General features: G+C 35.2%; 1 protein-coding gene across 8 annotated transcripts in view; it reads right to left on the reverse strand.

Annotated features, from left to right (window-relative positions):
* The window catches only part of AFG2A (AFG2 AAA ATPase homolog A), a 356296-nt gene that overhangs the window by 228374 nt on the left and 100862 nt on the right, over window positions 1-27060 (reverse strand). For 5 of the 8 annotated variants that reach the window (XR_012331875.1, XM_033856703.2, XM_073804852.1 and 2 more), the window contains exons 12-14: window positions 18660-18713; window positions 16902-16981; window positions 2682-2808 (exon numbers count right to left, since the gene is read on the reverse strand). The exons of 1 other annotated variant lie outside the window; for it this stretch is intronic. Coding sequence is in view for 6 of the 7 variants with exons in the window: in XM_033856703.2 (XP_033712594.1) it covers window positions 2682-2808; window positions 16902-16981; window positions 18660-18713 (261 nt within the window). In the remaining variant the exon portion in view is untranslated. Of the gene's footprint in view, window positions 1-2681; window positions 2809-16901; window positions 16982-17945; window positions 18202-18659; window positions 18714-27060 lie in introns of those variants that run through there. 2 more of the 8 variants (XM_073804855.1, XM_073804856.1) reach the window with 2 other exon arrangements.

The raw sequence follows: 27060 nt of genomic DNA on the forward strand, positions 1-27060 counted from the left end.
AAATATTATTAGCAAGTAAGAAACCTATTTAAAACAATGCACAAAGAAATGTAAAAAAGAACCACTTCCATCCCTTCAATCTCCCGCCTTCGGAGACAAGTTCTGCCCAAAATCCAGTTAATCATTTTCTCCAAGAGAGCCAAGATATCCACAGACTAAAGTATCCCAGGAAGAATGGAAGTCATCTACCATTATCTTTGGGGTTTTGACGTATCCTAAGATGAGGCTGAAAAAAGTCCAAAACCTTAGAGTGGCCCAAGATAACTTATTATCTCTAGGTTTATATTAAAAATTTCTTGGGGTCTTTTGTATCAGGTATAGGTAAAACCTAGGACAAATTTCACCTCACTGCAAAATACAACAGTTGGGGTTCAATCTAGTTCTTACAGAGGGAAAAGTAAGCAAAAGAGGTAAGTCAACAATTCTACTGTATTAAATAATAGGCTTACTATGTGTCATACAGATAAAGAACATGAAAAATGTATCCTTAAGATAAAGACGTTTAAATTCATTTATCCTTTTCTATTTTAAGAGAGAGTATATGTATAACTTGAAGAAAGATATATCTGGACAAGGCAAGGTGGAGAAATGCTCCATCTGAGAAAAGATAGAATCCACAGAAAAGGACATTTCAAAGGAGAAGCTTTGTAGCCAATCAAATGACTGGCAAAGATAAGTTGGTCTCTGTGAAAGTTGGAAGTTGTTCTTAGTGCCCAGAAGAGAACGCACATAGGGGTTGGGGAAGAAGCTGAAGAGCACTGTGGTAGAAAGAATTTTGCTCAGCCACAAGATTCTGGTCCTCTGCTAGACACACACCTTCTCCCAGTTATTCCATCAAATGTTGGACTAGGTGCTATTGGGAAGGGCTTTTGAAAATGTAATGAAGATCCTGAACCAGCGGACTTGAAAGTAGAGAGATTTTCCTTGGTGGGCCTAACTTGATCAGGTGAGACTTCAAAAGAGACTAGGCTTTTCCTAGCAATAGAAATTTAAAGCGTAAGATGGATAAAATATGATGGAGATTCTCCATCGCTGTCTTTGAAGATGGAAGGGACCACGTATGTGGGTCTCTAGGAGCTGAGAGTGGCCCCCAGCTGACATCTAGTAAGAAAATTCAGTCCTTAGGTCTATAGTCACAAGAAGTGAATTCTGCCACAATCACGTGAGCTTAGAAGAGGAATAGCAGCTCCTGATAACGGTCAGCCAACACCTTGTTGAGTCCCTGAGCAGACAACTCCATCATGCCACGCCCAGATTTTGACCTACGTACAGAAACACTAATAAACGAGTATTGTGTGAAGCTGTTAAATTCGAGGTAATCTGTTACACAGCAAGACAAAATTAATATAAGCACTAAACAAGCTAAATCATACAGCTTGATTTAGAAGAACCCAAAAGGTTTACTATAAGCCCAAAGTCCTACTTCAAGACATGTGTCTAACATCAAAGACATACAATATTAACAAACCAAAGAAGGCCACTATTAGATTAGACACTGTAGAGAAAAAAAACCTAAGAAATTTTAGAGCTCATTAGCCATGGGGTAACCAGGAGACAAATGTCATAAAAATACAATGTATATTTACCTGGATAAAGATGATTCTTGGATTCACTGAAACCAAAAGGTGGGATTAGGTAATCTTTAAGGTCTCTTTCAGCACTTTCTGTAATTCTTGTCAAGACACAATTCTATCTTTTTTATAGACATCAGAGATGTCTGGGCACCAACCCAGATCCTACAAATGCTCATAACTTACCTAGCTTCTTGTAAAACACTGCAGCAGAAAGGGCACAATTTAACTTATTAAGGTTCAAAGCTTTCTTACCTGCATTTGACCAAGGGACTTTATCACACAGCAAAATACCTTCCCACATAAAACCTCTTTTCATATCTTCAAAAAGATGATTTCTTTCAAAATCCCATTGTTAAAACCGAAAGTTTGTATATATGTGCACAGGGAGGGAGGAGCTCATAAGGTCATGGACATGAGGCAATAACAGCAACAAAAAAAAGAGAAACTGGTTCACGCCCTGGGAGTAAATTTTTACTCTCAGTTTAGATCATTAAGTATAAATTAGGCACTTAAAAGTTAAGTGAACTCATTTATTAAAATATGACTTGGGGAAAAGTAGTGGTAGCAATAGCTTGAAAGTGTTAATTTTGCACCTATGTAGCTTAATTTAAGCCTAAGTAACTTCTTAAGAGAAATAAAATCCACTGTCATTTTTATTCTAATTACTCTGAAAGCAACTGAGAGGCCAGGACTTCTAGAAAGTTGTTGAAAATAACTTGAGTCTAACTAGTAGTAAATAGCCGGAAGCTTACCTTAAAATGAATGAAAATGTTAAAAAGTTCTCAAAATAAGATGAAACACAAAAAGAATTTCAGAACTTAAATACTCTAGGGAAATACACTAAGAATTTAATGCAACAATGGGGGAGGGAAAACTCAAGGGGTTACAAAATAGTTTCATTAATACCAAACATAAGTAATAAAAACATAAACAAATTCTTTTCTCAGTTCTCTTCATTTCCTTTAGTTTAATCTTTCAGTATCCTCTAAATGACAAACTGATTAGAAAGTAATTTGACAGAAAAAAAACCCAAAACCCAAAAATCCCCAACATAATCAAACGATCCAGTTCTTGATTTTAAAATGCCCAGACTGGCTTCTTTCTTACCTTGTCTATCCTATCTGGACGGTTAGTAGCTGCCAGGATTGTCACATCCTTTAACTGTTCAATGCCATCCATTTCTGTCAAGAGCTGAGCCAAAACACGATCGGCTACATTCCCAGCACCTGATGAACTGATTTTTAAAAATACAGTTTTAAAAATCTCTTTATCTATCCCCAAATACTCTACTATTTTAAAAAGATCGTATATTCTATAACAAGAAACATTATGTCTTTTTCAAAACATAAAATGCATGCTTCAGAATTCATTACTTGTTGAATTAGATCCAAGAACTAACTATATTAAATCATTTCTTTTCCTCCATCAACAACCGTGATTATTTTCTCTCCAGTAATGAAATGCTAAGAGTGTCAAATATAAAAGATCTGGGAAGTAAGAAATAAGATTATTTTTAAAAGTTCATCAAATACGTAATTATTTAACTTAATCGATATTTACATTCTTTCTTTTTTTTTTTTTTTTTTTTTTTGCGATACGCGGGCCTCTCACTGTTGTGGCCTCTCCCATTGAGGAGCACAGGCTCCGGACGCGCAGGCTCAGCGGCCATGGCTCACGCGCCCAGCCGCTCCACGGCATGTGGGATCTTCCCAAACCGGGGCATGAACCCATGTTCCCTGCATCGGCAGGCGGACTCTCAACCACTGCGCCACCAGGGAAGCCCCCCGATATTTACATTTTATATGGCGAATAAACTGACAGGAATTGGGAATAAAAAAATGAATAAGATACAGACTCATTCTCACATGAACCTTAGAGCCTATGCGAGACAGAAAACTCTTTACAAACCTATAGCAAACGGGCTATTTCTGACCTATCTTGATATTTTAAAATATTAAGAATATTTTTAAAACACATCAGCAGGTAGGGGGTCATCACAATACCCATATCTAGAGAAATAGGGGGAAAAAAACCATTTTATTTTGTTCCTTTTTTTCATGCACCAGGTCAATTACAAAGCTACTCCTGAACAAACTACACCTTAATTTAATCTCATTTCCTTGATCACAAAAAATTACTGAATATCGATTTTTAAGAAGTAAACTCAACAGGTCTTAATAGTGAACAAAACCCTGATATTACACAATCAAGGCCCCACAATAATAATTCTCATTAGCACTAGCTGGGATTTACTAGGCTCTGTTCAGAATTGGGAAATATATAATAAACATCTAGGTGGACAATTACAGAGTGAAACAGCATTGTAAGTATATTAAACATATAAATTCAATCAGATACAGTTGAGAGTGGGAGGGGGGAGAAGAGGGAAAGAGGATAGAAGAGACACACCCCATACCTTTGTCTTAGCACCCATGACAGCAAGTACACCTTAGTATAATCATCACATAATATATTTAATAATAAGGTAATCAGGATCTCTAAATAAAAGAATTTAGATCTCAGTGTGCATTACAAGTTCAAAAACTTGACACAAAGGAGAGTAGCCTCTAACTCACACTAATCAGACATACATGATGTTGTTACACAAATCATACTGTCAATTAATTAAACGGTTGGTCCTTCCAGGTTGTCATATAAATTACACTGTCAATTTATTAAATGGTCCTTCCCAATGTCAAAAAGTTTGGGACCAAGCAAGGAGCATCTGGGAAGCCACTGAGATTTGTCTTGGTCAACATTAATTCCTGCAAGTAACCAATTGGCTGGTGCATGGATTTGCTGATCTGGGTCTACTTAAGATTAAACATTTTGAATAAATAGATTATATATCTTTCCAAAAACGCTTCAAAATGTAACTTTTCCAAATGTTAGATACGAACATTGCTAGCAAAAGCTCTATGGGCTCCTTCATGATGACTGCAAGCATATAAGCATTTAAGGATGCCAACAGATTACATCCAAGGCCTTTAATTGTATCTACTTTGCTAATTAGTTGTGATCCTACACTACAAGGGGCAAAGGAAGGTCAAACGAACAGGTCTTGGGAGAGTCAAGGTGGGCTGTCCAGAGGTGATGGCTTCTAACCTACGACCCGAAAGATGAGTGGGGGCCAGACCAGCAAAGAAAAAGATAGGGAAGAGAGAGAATACAGAACACTGAAAATGGAAAACAGTTCAGAGTAGCACAGCATAGCAGTAACGTAAAAATGTAAAATATTAGCAGAGAAAGATAAACCAAGGCTGGATGACAAAGGCTTTATTATCCAAATTACTAAGTTTGGATTTTGTCCTAAAGTTGATGGGAAGTTTCAAGTAGAGACATGACAAGATCAGATTTATGTTTTTGAGGACTACAGCGGCTACAGTATAGGAAACAGATTACAAAAGGGCAGTTTTGATATGCTTTCCAGTCCAGTATATAAGAATCTTAGAAGGCTCTACTTCCTCCTAATAACAAGTAAAAAGCTCTATAAACTGAAAAATTAACAATTCTTTTTAGATCCCTCAGAAATGTGAGATCACAGGTACCTTAATCCATTCAGGCTGCTATAACAAAAAATACCACAGGCTAGGTGGTTTATAAACAACAGAAGTTCATTTCTCACAGTCTGGAGGCTGGTAAGATCAAGAGGCCAGCATGGTCAGATGAGGACTCTTTTCCCCTGGCTGGTAACTGACACCTCCTCACTGTGTCCTCACTTACCACTATATTTCTGAAGGCCTATTTGCCACAGTTCCTGTTATCCAGTAAATCATGTCTATCAAGAAAAAACTATAAGGCATACTAAAAGGCAAACAAACACAGCTGGAAGAAAGTGAGCAAGCATCAGAACCAGAGAACCAGCAGGAATGCTGGAATTATCACACCAGTAATTTTTTAAAACTATGACTAATATGCTAAGGGCTCTAGTGGACAAAGTAGACAACACACAAGAAAGAGGCAACATAAGCAGAGAAATGGAAATTCTAAGGCTCAAAAAGAATTCTAAGGTTGTTACAACACTATAACAGAAATAAAGAATGCCTTTATTGGACTCATTAGCAGATTAGACATGGCTGAGGAAAGAATCTCTCCACTTAAGTATGAGTCAATAGAAACATCCAAAACAGAAAAGGAAAGAGAAAAAAAGACTGAAGAAAACAGTAAAAAAGTAAAAAGAAACAGAAAAGAAAATCCAAGAACTGTGGACAACAACAAAATATGTAATATATGTGTACCTGAAACACCAAAAGGAGAAGACAGGTAGAACAGAAAAACTATCTGAAGCCATAATGACTGAGAATTTCCCCAAATTAATGTCTGACAGCAAGATCCAAGAAGCCCAGAGAACGTCAAGTAGGAAAAATGCCAAAAAGCTACACCTAGGCATATCGTATTCAAACAATAGAAAACCAAAGATAAAGAAAAAATCTTGAAAGTAGCTAGAGGACAAAAACACTTCACTACAGAGGCACAAAGATAAGAATTACATCGAATGACTCCTCAGAAAATATGTCAGCAAGGAGAGTAGAGTGAATCCCCATAGGAATGTTACACTACCTAGCACTGGAGAGTTACACATACACCAAAAAAAAAATATTAACCTAACAGCGTTACTAGATAATGATAAAGTTCTAATTTTTGTGACCTACCTAAAGGAATTTGTGTAACATAACTAAATAGCTTTAAGTGAATGGCATACTTCCATCAAAAGAAAAAATCCTGGGCCCATGCCACATCTAAATCTATGTGTGCTTGTGCTTTGCTTGCTAGTGCTTCCTGATAGGAACTATATTCAAATAATGTCAGAACCCATCCTTAGCTATGTTACGTACATTCTCCCTTCTTCCTCCAATGAATTAGTAAGACTGCTAGATGTCTTACTGCTAAGTATGAATGTATTAGCTGAACTTGCTGAGAAGTAAAAAAAAAATAGCTACTAGGTTTTGTTTCAGAGTAGGCAAACATCATTGTGGTACAGTGAGAGAAGAATGAGAGGAAAAATAAGGGGGGTAATTTTATTAGAAAGTGCAACAATTCATTCAATTCAATTCAACTCATTTATTCAATAAACATTCACTGCCTAGCAGGCCAGACATGGCTTTAGGAAATGGGAATTAAAACATTAAGATGGCAGTCCCTACTTCCTCAAGGACCTTAGAGTCTAGCAGGGAGAAAGAAAACTCCACATTCATTTGCTTTTCCAAAATAAGTAACACAGAATAGTTCCTGAAAGACTGATTCAAGAACTCTGGATAACATCTGCTTTCAGTTTAAATCAAGAACTTGGACAGCATAAACGTAACTAAATAAAACTAGATTAAGATAACTGATTTACCCCATCAGTAATGAAGCAGTGGCTCTAACTTATAACCATGAATGCTCATACTATATAGAACATTTAGAATCTTTTATAGAAAGGAGAGCAATCTTATAGTTATCAAAGTTAGGTTTAGCCAGGGCTAGTACTGAATCTGAGCACCATTCAATACAAGCTTTCCTACATGGTAACATTTGAAAGAAAAATTAAACAATGATATTAAGAGGCTAAAAAATGAGTAAGTTTAACAAATAACATAGATTTATTATTATTAAAATCCACATATTGGTTTTAACTCTTCAAACTTTATAAAACAAAAAATTTGAATACATTTAAAGGCATTCCAAATTTACAAAAATTTTCATCATAAAATTCGAACAGTATTTCAGTATTTTATAACCTTGGATTAATGTTTTGAACATGAATCATTGTAGAAAATAACAGATTTAAAGATGAAAGGATGTCACATACAAGCTTTATTACAAGCACTTTTTACATGAGAGCTTATCAGGGGAAACAATACAACAGTCTTTCAGTTTGAATTTAAGTCATAGGTAAGAAAAAAAAGTTAAGGGGCTTTTTAAATGCCATTTTTAGATGCTGAAAGCACACTGATGCACCACCACATTCAATTAACATAAACTAATCTAAAGTTAAGAATGGGTAAAACATTTTACGAATAGAAAAATAACCATTACCATAATCGCTTTAGACACTGAACCCAACAACAAGCATTAGATATGGAGTCCACAAAAGAAACGGAACAATTAAGCCCAAGATACACTGTTAACAACAAAAGCATAATATTGAATATACACATCCCTAATTCACCCATTCCTCAAAACCCTATATCCTGCAAGTAAAAAGATAAATAGGAAAAGATTTTTCTAGACTCTCATTTCGCCTTTATCCCTTCTTCCTTTTAGTTTCCTCTTAAGAAGAGGAAGGATGCTAGGGAATTAGAATCTGAAACAATGTTAAATTAGCATGTAATCTGGACAGGGATGGGACTGAGATAATAAAAACAAAAATTCACCTGAATTGTAGTAAAACAAAACAAAACAAACCAAAAGCACAGAAATAAAAAAATGGTGAATTTCAGCAGGGATCTGGGATCCATAAGAAAAATTCTAAACCTAAAAATTATAATAACTAAAATTAAGAATTAAAAAGATGAATGTAATAGTAGATTAAACACAACAGAACACAGGATCCTTGAACTGGAAGGCAGGTCAGTAGAAAATATCCAAACTGATGCACAAAGAGAAAAAAAGAATGAGAATAGTAAAAATACATATAGAACCCAGTGGAAAGCCTAAGAAACATATAACTGTAGTCTCATAAGGAGAGAAGTGAGAGAATCAAATAGAAGCCATATCTCAGGAAACACAACCTGAGAATTTCCCAAAATCATCAAAAGTAATCGAAGGCATCAAGAATGGGCTCGGGATTCTCAAATGCTAAAGCCAGTAAAATTATTACTAAACTAAAGATAAAAAGTCTGTGATCAACATTTAAAGTGATCAACAAAAAAATTTTCTTTGCAGAATGATTTCTGTACAGTGGTTAAATTAAAAGAGTTACAAACATGATACTTCTGAGTCCTAAGTATCAACTTCCCTAATGAGAGAAACTGTAGATTTTATGAGGCCATCTGTTTGCAAAGATACTGTTCACTCACTGAAAATGTTAAGAATACATACAAGTGTTCCAGGTCCTATTTTGCTTTTTCTTTCTTTACCTGATCCTGACAAGCCCAATGTGAATTTCTTTTAAAATGAATTGCCATGATTAGGAAACCTCTCTACTTGTGAAGGAGCTGGTTTTCCTTGAGGCAGTGAGTATAACCATCTAAAGGAAAATGAGTTTGGGGCAGAAGGAAACAGATACAATATTTATTTTTTATTTTCCCTGTTTTTCTAAAGTTCAGGAAAAATATGAATTATACTCTGATCAAACACCTTGAAGATGATAACACTATGGGAACAATAATTACAGTTCTGGCTTCTTGATAGACACTTCTTTAAAATAAAATTTAAAGGAGAGACAATTTTTATATATTTAAAAAGTCCAGGGCCTCCCTGGCGGCGCAGTGGTTGAGAGTCCGCCTGCCGATGCAGGGGACGCGGGTTCGTGCCCGGTCCGGGAGGATCCCACGTGCCGCGGAGCGGCTGGGCCCGTGGGCCATGGCCGCTAAGCCTGCGCATCCGGAGCCTGTGCTCCGCGGCGGGAGAGGCCACAGCGGTGAGAGGCCTGCGTAACCAAAAAAAAAAAAAAAAAAAAAAAAAAAAAAGTCCAGCAAGAGAACAAATACTTAAGCAAGTTATAATCCACGAAAAATAAAATCACATGGAAGACTAGTTTGGGGGTATTTTTGGGTTTTTAAAAAATTTTTAATTCATGTATAACTGATTTACAATGTTGTGTTAGTTTCAGGTATACACCAAAGTGATTCAGTTTTAGATATATACTTATATATTTTGTATTATTTATAATTATAATTATTTTATAATATAAAAAATAATTTAATAATAATTATAAAATAATTGTAATTTATAGATATAATATAGTTATATAAAATGAAATATAAAATTATATTAATTCTATATTGTATTATGTTTAATATATTTATATAATTTTATTAATATATTTAATAATTTTATATATTTATGATTTTATATTAATTTTATATTATTTATATGTGTAACATTCTTTTTCAGATTCTTTTCCTTTATAGGTTATTACAAAAATATTGACTGTAGTTCTCTGTGTTATACAGTAGGTCCTTGTTGGTTATCTACTTCATATATAGTAGTGTGTATATGTTAATCCCAAACTCCCTCCCCTCCCTTTCCCCGTTGGTAACCATAAGTTCATTTTCTATGTCTGTGAGTCTATTTCTGTTTTGTATATAAGTTCATTTGTATCTTTTTTTTTTTAGATTCCATATATAAGCTATTTATCATATGATATTTGTCTTTCTCTGACTTACTTCACTAAGTATGATAAATCTCTAGGTCCATCCATGTTGCTGCAAATGGCATTATTTCATTCTTGTTTATGGCTGAGTAATATTCAGAAACATATGCCAAGAAACTCAGAAAGTGAAAGCAAAAATCATTTGATGAATGTCAAGAATCAATAATGCCTTGAATATTCTAGTTGACCACTTCACGATAAACTATGCTGTCAGATTATGATCTATATTCAGCTTGAACCTAATAGTAAATAAATTATTTTAGATTAACAACATACCCTATAAAAGCAGACAGACATATATAATGAGTTATCTTCACATGCTGTCCTAGAGCTGTGCAAGCTGCATGTGCTCTGAATAACTGCAGCTTTGTATAAAGCGTTAACACAGAAAATGACATAAAAGTATGTATCTTTCCATCTTGCCATCATTTCCCAGTAAAAATTCCAAGCTAACATAGGCAACACTCGCTACATCTGTATAGTTTTGACTCAAAACACAGTATTAGAGAAACAAGTGATTCTTAAACTCACAGTTCAATTTACCCTCTGCCAAAAGCAATTTTTTGAAGGGAATTTTTTCACAGTCCTGGATGTCCCCAGGTTATTGTTATAAACATAATCCAACAAAAGAAAAATAAGGAAAATTAATACATGTAAGTTCAAACTTATTCAAGCTAAAAATTAAAGCAGAGAAAATGCTTCTAAACATGTGTCATTTTCTTAAGTACCATAGATCTAGAAATGGTGACAATGAAAACTAAAGTTCTATAGTGATTATAATATATGATTATACAACATAAAGGTTTTAAAATCATTCCAGTAAAACCTTCATTGATTAGTACTCATTAGGAAGCTTACTTTGAATTTGGGAAAGAGCTTTGATAATCAGTAAGCTTGGGTTCAATTAGTAAGCCTTACCATTATTTTTTTGTGTAATCTTGTGGAAGAGTTACTTAACCTCTCTGAGACTCAGTTTTCTCAATCAAACATGGAAAGACTCATACCACCCTCAAAATTAAATAAATGTATAAAGGATCTGCTGATACTTAGCACAAAGGAAATGTCAACAGATAACAGTTATAAGCATTATCATTATAATTATCACCAGTATACCTGGCTTAATGAAGGGATCTCTATAACATTTTACACATTATCCTAACAAATTAAACTGAAAAAGGAGTGTCTGACACATAAAGGTTACTGAAATAAAGCATGAACATGACTGAAGATTTTCGGAAGTCAGGATAGCACAGGTCAGCAGATATATGCAGATTCACATTGCCAGTTCTCTACTGAGCTTTACTTAAAACATGGTAGAAAGTATCAAACTTCCTTAAGTTCTTCCATAAAAGCCACCAACATAATTCTAAGATTAAAAACTACTCCTCTTAAGCCCTTCATAACTATGCCCAGAACAGTGAGCCTGATATATAAACTGCTAAAAGACACTTTGTTTATACAAGATGCATTAGTAGGAGCCTGCTATGCCCTGGCAATGAGAATTCTTCTCATTTCATTAGCTGCTCAAATGTAGTGACAATTTGGCTCCTCAGGGTCCTCAAGGAACAATTTATTTTGAACAGCAAAAAGTTCCAGATAAGGAGACCTTTATACTTTCTCAGATATTTTTATACGTGAAAAATGACTTTTTTAAAAACGGCAAACCTTCTAAAACAGAAAAAAACAGAATATACTGTAAGACTGTGTGCTCAGATGCAGAAATGAAATAGAGTGAGAAGAAAATCTCCACTTCCCTGGTTTCTTAGATCTATACCGAAAGAAGTTCTCTTCATCTGTTTTTTCTATCCTCTTTTTGTATCTTCTAAATGAACTCTTTTTGGGGGGCGGGCGCGGGGGGGACGTGGGGGATAGGTGGATACTGACTCAGGCTCTTGATTTATAATGCTCTGTGACTACAGACACATAGGATTTGGAACCCAATGATTTGCATGCTTGCTTACTTGAGAAAAGACTCAATTTGATTCCCCTACAATAAAATAAATGCGACTGAATGGCCTTCTGGCAGAGGGTAACACGGTGATCTTTCTACAAAATTAATTAGTATACCAAGGACGTACATAGTCTTTCAAAATGTTTTGTCACTGATCTAATAAGCATGATCTCATTACTGTTGCTATCCTCTATTATCCTTTGAATACTGTTGCTATCAGCTACGTTAAAAAGAACATTTATCATTTCTGTACCCTCGGCACAACTGACAAAGTTTTGTGACTCTAGACTCACTTTTAAAGTTAGTGTGTACAAAAACCACTGAATTTTTTTGAAAAACGCATCACTTAGCACTTCCTTAATTCTTTTCGGAGCTCTTTGACAGGTGAATGTATTCCAAAGCTTACAAATGATTCTTTATAATGAAGATGTTGATGCTTCTATGAACGTAATGCAGGTGACAAAATTCCAAAAGACAGTCTCAGTGTTTAATTTTAAAATAAAATTGGTTCACAAATGACACTAAAACATGGTGAAATCATACTCTGCTAACAACCAGCTGAGTGAACCTAATCTCTGGTTTCTCTGAGGCTTCATTCCCTTATTCAAAAACTAAATGTCTGGGTTTTAGCACAGAGTGCCTTCTCTGTTAGGCACTGTGCTGGACATCTGAGGTAAGAGGATGAAGATGTTGCCGTTCCCTTGAGGATTTCATAATTATTGGCATGTATGAATGAGGGAGTTAAATTAGGTAAGACATATATACAGGTCTTTCTAGTTTAAAAATTCTGTGTTGGTAATACGGAGCACGTAACTTATTTAATTCATTATTTTTTTTTAATTGGAGTATAATTGCTTTACAGTGTTGTGTTAGTTTCTGCTGAACAATGAAGTGAATCAACTATTTGTATACATATATCCCCTTCCTTGTATTCAGAAATGTATTGATCTAGTCAAGTGCCGTTAAACAGAAAGAGGTGAAGCTCATACTGGTCTAATTTGCTACTTGTTGTAGAGAAACTTGGTGGCTATAATTAATGTTGAAGATTAGGTGAAGGGAATTCTTTGGATTCCCATTATTCATGTTGCCTTTGCCCTTTATTTCCACAGATCACTGATAGCTAGCTGGAGTAGCATAGTGAAACTGTTTTATGGACTGAGAAATATTCTTGGCTGACTTTCAAAGCCACAGTAGGAAACAAAATCCATAAAACTGACATCCTAGGAAATCAAAACCAACTCCAAGTTTAAGAACAAATGTATAATCACTAACATAATGAAATGATTTTATAAAACTTTATTATCTGCTAGAGATAGGCAACACAACAATGGAAAAAATGTTCAGCTATACAAAGTACTGAAATTAGACGTTTCCAAAAGATTAATTTTCTTTTCCCTTCGGAAGTCAAGTCCCTTTTCCAAATTATCCCTGTTCAAAAGTCAGAGTGCTGTGGACTGAAGGGACTTTATGATATCTTAAAAAAGGTCAGGAACCTATAGCCAGTTTAAATCTGGCCAGCCAACTGTTTCTTATTTGATTACATATTGTCTATGGCTACTTTCGCACTGTAGCAACAGAGATGAATAGCTGCAATAGAAACTGTATGACTCAAAAAGCAAAAAATATTTACTAACTGGCCTGTTTCAGAAAAGGAATGCTAACCCCTATCTTAAGGAGATCTCACCACCATGATGGTAATTATTACATTGATTTTATTTTTCAATAGCAAACATTTCACAAAAATGATATTTATTTCCTTTCAACTCCTGCAATAAAATAAAATCCCCTATCATCTCTTCATATGATTTCTAAATTATAGGCCAACAAGTCATATCCAATTCAAATTTTAAAATGTTTTTCTAGTTTAATTTTTAAATGTCATTTAATTTTTAAATGCCTGCCCAAATGGCAGGCATCTGAATTTGTTTCTTAAAATCTACCCCCCACACCCCCAATGTCAATATTCAGGCTTGAAAGAGACCTAAAGAAGACTAGCCAAACATATACTATCAACACTCTGAACACAAGCACTACTTATGATAATTTTCTTGGTGCATGCAAAATGCAAGCAAATTTTCATTTTAAAAGCAAGATAGCTACAAATGACCTATGTGTCCTGTAACAACAAAAAATCACTCCCGATTCCTAGTAAAATGTTGCATCAGGCCATCTCTCTAAGGAAAGTCATTAATGTCAGCTGGTGAGGATGATTCCAAGATCCACTGACTAGCTGGAACGTCCCAGACAGAGGAAGTTGTTCTAGGAATCTCTAGATTAGTCTAGTGGCCATTTCCTCAGTCAGAGGAGACCGGACCAAGAGAATACAGTATATGGGGAATCACCCTATCCTTCTTCACTTCTGGGGACAGAAGTGTTGCCTAAGACAAGAGTGACTGTTGATTTACTGCCCAGCGTGCTCTCCCCTCCCCACTATAACCCTGAAAAAGGTAAAACTTTAAGCTAGCTGGGAGGCAGGGCAGAATACTAGAACCAACTGTGTAATATCCTACTTTGCATTAATGCAGGGGCCTTTTTATGAATTTTTTTCTTCAGCTGTAAAGCACTTAAAACAGTTTCTAGAATACAATAAGCACTAAATAAATGTTACCCAATATTATTAACTCAGTATAATTCAAATCTCTTCCCTACGTGAGTGCCTTACTCCCTACCATAGTATCCATCTTCCAAAGAGCTATGCTACTTTAACAGCATTTTCAATTTTCCCAAATATTTACAGATCATTAAAGCACTTTGCAAAGGGAATCTTACAACATTTCATCCAACTCACAATACGAAATAAGACAAAAAAATCTTATTCAGAACATCCATAATTTAAATGGGCATACAGAAAAAGAGAAGTAAATATCAGGCTTACTTATTTTTCAAGTCCCAAAGAACTTAAATGGGGCAGGGAAGAGGAGAAAATAGTGGTTGTAAGTAGACACTTTTATAAACATGAAAAATCTCTCTTTCTGAAAGCACAAGTATTTCTAAAGCTAAGCAAATAGTATGTCTATACTCTATTTAATGTGCAGATTGCAATCCTCAGTTTCATGGCTAATTTGAGTAACTTCAAGTAGTCAAAATAATTGACGTAACATGCACAGGACAGTACAGACTAGTATATATCATAATTCATGGCTCAATCTGTTAAACAGCTTAAGTGTGGAAATCCAAATCTTGATAAGAAGAAACAGTCATCTTAGGCACTGTCATTTTTGGACTAGTCATATTATTAGTTGGATCTGAATGTTATCATAGAAAATCAGAAGAAATGAAAGCAATGAATATTCTACAGCCCAAAATTATATAGAAAATTTCTAGCTTATGGAATTTTTAATTTTTCTACGTTTCCCTATGTTACTATGTTTCTTATGTCCCTACATTTCTTTAACAATGTATAGAGTTGGTTTAGTATTTTCGGAATTTCATACGTTTGCTATCTATCAACAGCTGTGCTTTCAGTTTCTAGAAACTGTGTCCAATTCATATAGCTGAAGAACAAAAATATACGTGTGAAGCTTTTGTTTGTTTTTGTTTTCAGGTTACAGCACTCTAGATAAAACAATAACTTTCTAGGTAATGTTGGCCCATCACACAATTATGGGGAAAAAACAATCAAAATATCATTCTATGAGATTCTTATGGCTATAAAAACCAAACTATATAAGACTTAGTGCAGCTAAAGTACAACTAAAACTCTCTACTTTGGACTATTAACATTACATTTGGTAGTTCAGCCTTATCTTCGTTTTCTGAAATGCCAACTAACTTGACTGAAACTTCTCTATGCAAAGGAAACTACACAGAATTTACCTGTACTTTATCTGAATGAGCCACTGAGGAAGGGCTCACAATATGATGAAGACTACTAGAGGAAATGATATCTAGAGACTGCAAATTATTAGCATCTCTTAATACATTTGCAAATTCCTACTGAGCCAAATTGCCTACAAAAAGTTTATTTCTACCAAGTGCCTTGTCTGGTTTCTCATACCATTACCTTTCAAAGGCATTTTATGAGAACTCTGCTACATATTCCACCTCCCATTTGGTTCATACTTAACAGTGTTTCCCACCCTGTCCCTTTCTAGGCTCCAAAAACAGACATCTCTGATGGCACATAAATGTGGCAGATCACCCTACTTCAGTAAACTTCTCTGGCTTCTTTTTCTTCTCTTGCAGTCAAGGTGAACTTGAGCTATTTGTAACCTTTTGTTCCATCTCACTTCAGAAGTAATAAAAGGACTCATGAACTCCAACTCATAAAATAACAAGATTGGTAGGTATTTACAGAGTATCAAATGGGTGGGGTAGAGAGCAGGGCAGGCTACCTCCCAATGTTTCCTAGTGACAGTTCATACACTCATCTGATTAGGCAGCTCTACCCATAAAGAAGAGAGCAGTATGCCTCTTATCAAATCTAACACTGAGACTTAGAAGGTGCCTTCTGCCATCACCATAATTATCATCAGCAAAACTTTTATAGTCAATGTATAATCAGAGAGTTATGAAGAAAACACACAAATAAACACTCTCCAGCATGAAGTACTTGTACCATGTATTCCTTAAAAGACCTGTAAATCTTTGTACAGAAAAAAAAAATCACACTTGAAAACAGTTTAATATATATATACACACACACACGATATGTTTGATATGATATTATAAATAATCCTCTTTATTGTCTGACATTCAGAAACAAAACTATTAATACTAATTTTTATTCTATTGTAACTATATTTTAGGAAACATGACTTAATCCAGATAATACTAAAATCTGTATAATAACAACTTTTATTATAATTGGATTCTACTCTATCACGTAATTATGCTTAACTGAACTTTATTTACAGTTTTAATCACATGTTAATAAAAACCCAAATTTTGATAGGCAGTGCAGGGGGCTCTCTTTAGATAGTAAACTATAAAAATTAGCTCAAATGCCCCAAATGCATATCAGTCTTAAAAAAAAAATTACACATGAAAGTACTATAAAGTGATGATGTGAAATAATTTAATTCCTCTACACTGTAACTGCTACTATTTAATAGCAGTCCTATTAAATATTTCTTACCTGCCCCTTTCAACTGCTAAGGCATCAAGTTCATCAAAGAAAATGATGGAAGGAGCCACTGCTCTCGCTTTTCGGAAGATCTGGTGGAAAGAGTGCTACATTAGCTAAAGATCAGCAAATTCCAGAAAACTCCATAGCTAGTTTTAGTTTGAAAATTATATTTAGAACCAAATCTATTATGTACCAGTAAACCAGCCCAATCACTTTGTATACAACCTGTAACAGATGTATAGCACTTCATAATGGATGTAAAAGTATCCTCTTCCACGGTGCTTACTTGCAAACAGAGACAAGACACCAACACATATTCTTAGAGGTGTGTAGGAGACAATTTGGTTAAGTAATCAAACAATCTCAGTTAAAATCCCACCTTCACCACTTGGTAGCTGTGTGACCTTCAGTGGGTAACTTTATTTTTCTAAACTACGATTTCCACATCTCTAAAATGGAGATTATGAAAAATGCCCGCCTCAGAAGTTTAAGAAATGAATTAAAAAAGAATGCAAAGCACTTAGTATAATGCCTGGAACATTTATCTAAATAAACACATATTTAAAAGAAAAATCATAAATGTATAAAATCAGCCAAAGTTTAGCATATACAATACTCATAAACCTAAAGGTCACACACTTTGCTCATTTCTCTGAAGACTGTAAGGAAAAAATAGCTAAAACTTGGAAAAGCATAGATAGGTTAGATCTGAAGTCAATCAGACTATCAACATCAAAGACTGGCCAGACAGCCACGGGGAAAACATGTGGAAATGGGCTAGAAAACGTCAGCATAAGCAGAAAGAAATCCAAACGTGTGTAACCTGTAACCTAGGCCTCCATTTTCTGGCCACAAGTATGATGACCATAAAAATACACAACAGTCACCAAAACCGTAATATTAATAAACACCACCTTTTTCATATTTTAATCAATGAGGTGCTATCATTATCAGTTAATGTTTTATATTATAACCAACATCTACATTTCAAGAAAAAAAAAGAAAGAAAAAGTTACTTAAATTTTTTTCTCAGATGCAAAACAAAGTATTCCAATCTCTAAGACTCTTGGTTGATACCCACATGTGTCATAAGCAGAAGACCATCCGTTCCACTGCTGTTTATGTCCTTGCTTAGCTTCTTTGAGGATACAGGGTGCCTGTGTGAGGCAGGCCAATCTTTGCTTGGGAGGCCGAGACTTGTGATCAAACTGCTATAGTTACCCCCACTTCAGTGCCTTGATTTTGCATGAACTTCCCAGTTATGTAGCTTCAGCAATATGGATTAGCCAGTAGGCCAATCAGGCACTGGCTGTAAAATTTAAGAGGGGAGGGGGATGCACTTTCTAAATCACCAGTCAAAGGTAAAGTAAATAAAATAAGAAGAGTACAGTGACATTTTCATATACTAATAAGCTTATCTGATTTAAAGGGCTACCTGGTTTAAAGGATTTAAATCTCATTCTGACATCATGCATTCTTTGTTAAGTTTAAACATATCCTTATTTTTTTAATGAAACGCTGACATTCGTTAAAATATATTTGGTAAAACTAAAGGCTGGAAATATTATGATGTTTAAAAGCAAAAACAAAGAATTGTAGATGACCAAAATTGCATTTAAAAATAATATTTGCCTGAAGAAAAATTATACCACTAGAATTTAGATTTGGAAACTTCAAAATCTATAACCCCAAACAAAATGGAAACCATACGGGACAGAAGCCTGGTTCTCCTATGCAGAGTTCCACTTTAAGACATAATCTTCTTACCTCTCTAACTGCTCTTTCAGATTCACCAACATATTTGTTCATTAATTCAGCCCCCTGAATGAAAAGAAAACAACTGTTCAGTGTCTTTGTAAATCCAAACACATCTATGTCCTTTCAATAAAAGAGAAAATACACACATAAAAGAAAAAGAGGAAAAAAATAGACAAAAATCAGCTTTTAATTAAAACAGTTCCTCTAGCATGCTTATTTTTATTGGGTGTTATTTATGCCTCAAAAATTAAAGCCATTCTGTATTCCAAAAACTACACATCAACACAGTGACTGTAACTAAACATGATAGTTTAACATCTCATTCATCATCTGTCTACCCATCCATCCATAATTTTACTATATATCAGGAATGGTGCTAGGCATTGAAGATAGAACAGTCTGATACTAGATCAACAGCCCTCTCTGACAAGAAGCAAGACCTCAGGGCTAATTCTCTTTATGACTCCATGATAATCCCTGAAAATGGAATGGGAATCACGGAATCAATGACATTATCTTAGTCCCTGAGTACTTCCAAAATAAATGATACTCTCCAGCTCCCTCCTCTCATTTGACTTGGCCATGTAGACGCTGACTTTATGGATCTGCAGGGTCAAACAAACTCTTCTCAGCCACTATCCCAGCCAAAGGAGATAACTCCTGCAGACAAAAATCTCAGGACCACCAACAAAGCTAACCCTCAGTCAGTGTATCACATTGTGAAAATGACAATGACCCTTGTTACCCTCCATAGTGTCTATTCACTCAGCCTCTGTCTGAATCTCCCTTCAGATATCTGCCACTCAGCACTTCATCCAGTTGATGGGAAATCTCTTTTCCCTTCTATGTCCAGCTATTTTAGAATGGGTACCAAGAAAGAAAGGTGTGGACTTCTAGTAATAAAATCTACCTGTTTTTACTAACCGGCCATCAACAGAAGAATCCTCATAAAAGTGGCTGGACTCCCAGCAATAAAGCACCTATCACTGATTCAAAGATACACTTTTTTTTGGACTTTCAACATTTCTGAATAGTAAGATTTTTCTTTCTCAAGTACCTAAAATATTATGTATAGTATGAAATGGTAGGCTTTCATTTTTACCACACACCTATCTACTTTCTCATGCTAGTTATCACATCACAAGAAGTCATGGGATTAAAAAACAAATAAATAAAATAATAATAATAATAATGCTGTCCTGGGAACCACAACTCTTCCCTTCAGATACTGGTATAAAGTTTATTTTACAAAACGCCAGATGTCTTTCTCAGCTATGGGCTTTCACTCACTGTTCTTCCCAGCATCTGGCTTCTATTGACACCCTTCCCCACACAATTCCAAACCCATTAGACATGTACGTGTGTGCTTCTTTCTCTGCACACGCATGCGTGTATGCACACACACGTACACACACACACACACATTATTTTGAACAAGATTCATGTTCTATCCCAGGCAAATTATGGGTCCCAACAATTTACGGGATATAACTAGACACTAGCTTGAGTATTTCCGAAACAAAATACACCAATTAAATAAAAATCGGACTGACTGAAGCACACAGGCAAACCCTAGCAGAATGTCAACTAATGCTACAAATTGGTACAGGCAATAGTTAGCTTCAGATAAGACACCTTATTACAAAGATAGCTGTTATACTATATAGCATGGCAAGTGCTAGGATAGAGGGATGCTTAGGTGCCACTGAAACATAGAAAAGCAACTGCTTAGAGTCAAGGATGTTCCTAGAGAAAGTAACATTTCAGGTGAGTGTGCGGTTGATTTACCACCCTCAAAAATATGAAATACATCAAGACCCAGAAATAAATCAAAAAGGTCTCTGATGAGCTAAAACAGGTGTTGATATGCACTTTAATGGTAGAAGAGGTCTTAAGATTTTAACTTAGAGTTCACTGACTTTTTCAGTTATATACAAGACTAACAAACTTGAGTTTGAACTGATCTAAGAATTTATAACAGGTGGAGCTTAGGGGGCAGAGAGAATGCAGCAACAGTAAGGCTACTTAAAGTGGGAGGCAGGAGCATGTCAAAAACAAGTTTAAACTTTATCCTGTAAGCAATGGGAAGAGTCTTAGGGGAGTTAACTAATAATAGGTGTATTAGGGAAAGATGATTCTAGACACAATATAAAGGATGATTGGGAGGAACATATGAGACCAGAATGGCAGTTATGAAATTCTTAAAACAGCAAAGGTGAGAAATGATGAGGCACAGGCTTAAGGTAAAACAATGGAATGGAAATGAGAAGACAGCCACATAAACTATTTAAAAAGATAAAATCAACTTAATTTGTTGTGAGTAGCAAGATGTGAAAGAGAGAATAAGAGAGAAGGAATACTAATTCAAATTTGACATACTATTTCTGATGTTCACAATGAGTTAATTCATGAAGGAAAAAAGGATGCCCAATATATTCAGTGTAGCAACTCTCAGAAATATATATCTCATTAAAAATGGTCCATCCAAGATGATTAAAATTAAAAATTTTGTAATCATGAACATAAGTGCTAACGTTTACTGAATATTTCCTATGTGCCATGAACTGTTCTAAGCAATTTATATATATATTAATTCAGTTATGTAAAATGACAAAGAGATGCAGAGCTACTATGATGACTTTCCATCTGTGAGTAAATTAAAGACCCACACAAAATCAAAGGTAGGGAAGATCAGAAACAAATATCCAGCAGCTTAATTTCTTTGCTGACATATAGAGACATTGAATCATTCATTCAAGGAGTATTTATTAAGTGTCTATAATGAGTTTATGGTTTAATAGATTACTAAAATAATCTTATTCTTAAAACATAACAATAATTATATTCTTAAAAAATAAAAATACAGTGAGAAAAAAATATCACAACTATATAGAGAATGCCACGAAGAGAAGCAAAAGTAAAACAAAGATTCCTTCCAGGTAAAGGAATCAAGGAATAATCCTGAACAGCAATGAGATCACAACTATGTCAGGTCATTTAGAATGGAAGGAGGGAGTTAATAAACTAGGATAGAAAACTAGAAGCTAACATAAAGGAAACGGTCAGATAGAACATGGAAAGAGAGTTTCTGGAAGCACATGGACAAAAAAGGTTTCAGGGCAACATGCTGGGAATAACTAGGTGTAGGGTGAGAAGGGCAACACCACAAGGGACAGAGAAAAGGCAGTGTAAAGTTTGGGAGCCATGGGGTGGTAGAGAGGGGGAAAGCACAGAAGGACGAGGGGACATCAGTACAGGGGTTTGTGGTGGCAGCCACCTAGCATGAGATGTCAGAGATCAAGAGGGTTACGGAGACCTTCCCCACAGAGTGGGGCTCACCATGAGGTAACACTCAGAACTTAGTTTCTAAATTCTCCATCCAAAGGTATGCAAATTGCTTTAAGAATCTTATACATAAAATGGTATAGTATTATTTGAAGGTAAATTGTAAATTAAGTGTGTATACTATAAATCCTAGAGCAAGTATTTTTTTAAAAAGAAAAACCAAGAGGTTTAGCTATCAAGAAAATAGGGGAGATAAACTAGAATACCAAAATATACTCGACTAATCCAAAAGAAGGCAGGAAAAGGGGGAAAAAAAAGAACAGATGGGATAAATGAACAAAAATTACGGGCATAAAAAAAGTCTTTCAAATTACAAACACGCCTGAGGAAAGGAAGATAATCTTTTAATATTTTTTATACTACCTCTACAATGGTGCTTCAAAAATATTGAAATTTTATAATATGGTAACAAGTAAATAGATTAGAACATATGGGGATCAGGGTAGAACAGTCAAGGATAAGAGTAAGAAAAGGATAGGAAGAATAACTCAGAGTTCAGGCTGACAAAATCCAGCTGCTCCAAAGATACTGCCATTCATCATGTTCAGCTGAGTTATCTGATAGCATCAATACAGAAATCCTTAAGTAATGAGAGGGGCAATTTTACCTTTCTGCCTGATTTTCTGAGTAATCTAAGTTGATGCATTAGTAAGTTTTATATAACATTAACAAGGTTAATTATGTTCCCCTCTCCCCCCAAAGGAAAACTCTCATCTATTTCTTATGTGTGTTTTCCTATTTTCTTTAAAAATAATCTTTTCAAAATTATTTCAGAGTAATAAATTATACATACTGTAAAAAAAATTAATATTTGAGGCTAATTAGGGGGCAGATGCATGAAAAGCATAACTAACATTTAAAGGTACTCCTATATCTGACTGAAATTTACCAACAACCAAGGAATGCATAAATTATCTGTAAGCAAACAAAGTTATTAAGAAAACTTGCTTTGGACAGTGCTTTTGATGACTAAATATTATTTACAATTAATATGTCAACTGTTTGTACATCGATACTTAAACTGTCTCCAAGCAATCATATTTACACAACAGAATTGTTTTGAAGCTAACTTCCCAAAGATAACTACAGAGTGACCTCATCACCAATGATTTAATTATCTTAATTTCTTAAATAATACAATCTCAAATAGCTTTAACTTGAATAAAGACAAACAATGAAACAGTAATGCTGAGACACAACATTCTCACTTTTTAAAGGATAAAGAAATAGCAACAGCTTAATACCAAACCAATTTTACAAGTTTGGTTTTAGACACAGGTTAGACTATACAACAAAAACACAAAATTTATACTCACAACTATCAGTAAGATAAATAAACCTGGAGGCATTTTCCCAAGTATTGTGGGATTGAGGAAGATAAAATGTAAAGGGCCAGAGAGTAAATATTTCAGGCACTCTGGGACTCATACATCCTGTGTCACATATTCTTCTTCTTTTAAACATCCCATTGGAAATGTAAAGTTCATTCTTAACCAGAGGGCTAAATTAAAATAAACTGTAAGCTGGATTTGGCCCCAAAACTGCAGTTTGCTGACTGCTGATCTAGATTAATCTCATACAATTTGAAATAGTTCATTTCTGCCAATGAGATCAAAAGTCACCAAAAATATCAATGACACAATTGCTGAGTGAAAAACCTGGACTTCAAAACATAGAGAGAGGGCTTCCCTGGTGGCGCAGTGGTTGAGAGTCCGCCTGCCGATGCAGGGGACACGGGTTCATGCCCCCGTCCTGGAAGATCCCACATGCCGCAGAGCGGCTGGGCCCGTGAGCCATGGCCGCTGAGCCTGCGCGTCCGGAGCCTGTGCTCAGCAACGGGAGAGGCCACAACAGTGAGAGGCCCGCGTACCGCAAAAAAACAAACAAAGAAACAAAAAAAGAACATTGAGAGAATTGATCAAAGTATTAATGAAAAAAATCAATGATCGTTAAAAATAAAAGTAATTTTAAAATAGCTAGTAATGTTTAAGTTGTTCATGCTCAATGACAAACTTCTGTTTCTAGGTATGTATACCCTAGAGAAACTCTTATACATACACACAAGGAGATATGTACAAGAATATTACTGAAGCATTCTTTACAGCAACAAAAAAATTAAACCTGGGATCTAAACATTAATTAAATCTAAAAATTCATTAACATAAAAATGGGTAAATAAATTGTAGTGTCCTTATAAAATATGAAGGGCTGGACTACAGAGACAGTTTGCCAGCAAGAAGACCAGCAAGAAAGTTATTATACAGCCAAAATCCACTGCCTTGTACACTTACAACCAAGAGTAGAGAGCTCCTAAAGTTTTGCCAAATTTTCAAAGGTCATGGAACAGTTGTAATTTTCCCCATTGGTTATTAAGATCATTTTGCATGGTTTCATCTTGCATGACCATTTTTAGAGCCCTGCACTACAGGGCAAAACAAGGTCTGCCCATTTATAATATATAATATAAATTATACTTTTACCCAAAAGGGACTATGAACAAAGAGTTAAGAAAGTAAACAACAAAACAATTCGGGCCCATTCAATAAAAGAAGCTTTAGATAATCAGGAGAATGGATTTTTGTTGGGGAGGGTTTTGGGGGGGGAGTGAGGAAGGGATAAGAAAATTTTATGCAGAATTTCATTCAGTTTAGGGTGACTACTTAGGCAAGTGTGACCTAATAAAAATCAGAAAGGAAACTGCTGGTGTCACTGTTACTTTATTATCATGCAAACTCTGTATTACTGTTACTGTTCTAGCAACTCTCCATAAAAGTCAATGGTGTACGGCTTCCCTGGTGGCGCAGTGGTTGGGAGTCCGCCTGCCGATGCAGGGGACACGGGTTCGTGCCCCGGTCCGGGAAGATCCCACATGCCGCGGAGCGGCTGGGCCTGTGAGCCATGGCCGCTGAGCCTGCGCATCCGGAGCCTGTGCTCCGCAACGGGAGAGGCCACAGCAGTGAGAGGGCCGCATACCGCAAAAAAAAAAAAAAAAAAAATTCAATGGTGTAACATAAAAATAGTAAGCCAGGGAAGACATTTCCTTAAGCAGGCAATATACTTAATACATATATACTGCCTTCTAACTATCTGGCTTAACTGAAGGAAAGCGGTTATAGAATCCGGAAAAATGATTACTGTTCTCCATAGAGCTGACTCTAAAAAAGATGACTTGAATATCGATGTTGGAAAGTACAAGGTTATGATCACTTCATGATCTAAGAACACAATACGCTGCTAAAGACAACAGAAAGATTAACATGTTTTAAAAATCTGACGTATAGGCAAACCGACAATATTGTGTTGAAAATGGGAAAATATGGCCTACAGCCTTAAACAATGAAGGGCCATTCCACTACTACGTAGAGGTGGGCTACGTATAGAAAAACCTGCGGATAACAAACAGTGCTTTTTCTCCAAAAACAAAACAAAATAAAAAAATATATCAAACAGATTTGAAAATCTAACCTAAGAAGTTAAAGTTGTGAAGAAAATCTGGGTTAGAATAATTCAAGTCAAGTATTACTAACAAGTCATAGCAGTAATGAAAAGTACTGTAAGGCCTCTAGAGAACATGTGATTTTGTACAGAACTGCGTGCTGAGGAATCCTACCTGGATGACTGGCTTAAAAATGCAACCCCGGTAGCTGAACTGATATGTTACATAAATCCAGAATTCCATATGAAGTCTAGGCAATATCATCCCCAAGAAAGGTTATTTTGAGTTTGAAGTTCAAATTGCCCAAAATCACTGTATTCTGGTACAAGTTGCAAAAGATTAAAATCACTTTCAAAGATATATACTACATCTTATTCTAACACTAACAGAAAACTTACGGGATCATAAGCTGTGCTGCTATACTTTTTTGTTCTATTTGAGGTCAAATATAATCCAATTCTTAAAAACAGAGGAAAACAGCAACTAGCATCAGCTAATTTTATGAAATCTTGCTAAACGCTTGATATGTATTATCCCCTTACTGCTTACAACACTCCTCTGAGGTGAGTAGATTAGCCATCAACAGGCAAAAAAGATAAACAACAGATTAGAATATAAGCGTTATGTGAGCTATTCATAGAATGTTATTCGTGGAAGGCCTTTAGGAGAATCATTTACTCTAACCTGTCTCACTTAAAACCTGAGGAAAACAAAGCCCAAAGAAGTTAAGTGAAATGCCAGAAGTCCCAGAAAAGTTAAATGACAGAAATGATGACAAGAATACAGGATTTGAGTTCCCAGACTACTTTTTCTAAAAACTATGATGTCCTCTGTTTTCCAAGTTCCAAAAAAAAAAGGAAATGTCCACTTAAGATTGTACATGGTACCAGCAATTCAAATTCAAAGGTATTTGTGGGAAGAGATCAAGTGGCAAGGGCAAATTCTAACTGTCAATAAATGGCTGTTAGCATGGGTTAATTTGAAAATAAGGATTTTTATTGATAACCATTATAGACAAGAGACCATTAATATCTAATTATAAGGGTTAGGTACATATAGTATGGTCTATGAATCCCACATTTGCTCTTAAGTTATTTAACTCTTTTAAAAAATAATAATGAATCCCTAGAATGGATAAGGTTGATGAAACCTGATAAGGTTATTTCTCTTCTAATTTTACTTACCAAAATAACTATGTTATGTTAGTCCTGCCACATTTTGCCTGCCTAGGTAAGTGCTTCATTGATAAGCATGACCAAGGAAACCACCAAAAGTAAGTTAAGTACCATAAATTGGCTTGTTTTGGGGTAGTGTTATTTTTAATTTTTCCATGACCAAGATTTCAAGTGTTCAAGTTTATAAAACAACAAAAAATAACATAAAAACATGTAAAAATCTGTCCAACTGTTCTGTTAAATCTAGTGAAAACTAAACCTGACTTATTTTTTTACTGTGTTTCAGTATTTTACACCATATCAGTCACAAATTTAAGTACAATATTTATACCTCATGCTCTTGCAATTTTGCCCCTTTAATCACTACTGGGTTTTTTCCAGTCTTCTCAAGGGCTTTTTAAATGTGTCTGACACCTGCCTGTTGTTTTTGGCTATTACAATTCAAATCAAGGTT

This window comes from Tursiops truncatus, chromosome 5 (assembly GCF_011762595.2).
Source record: "Tursiops truncatus isolate mTurTru1 chromosome 5, mTurTru1.mat.Y, whole genome shotgun sequence".
Taxonomy (NCBI): domain Eukaryota; kingdom Metazoa; phylum Chordata; class Mammalia; order Artiodactyla; family Delphinidae; genus Tursiops; species Tursiops truncatus.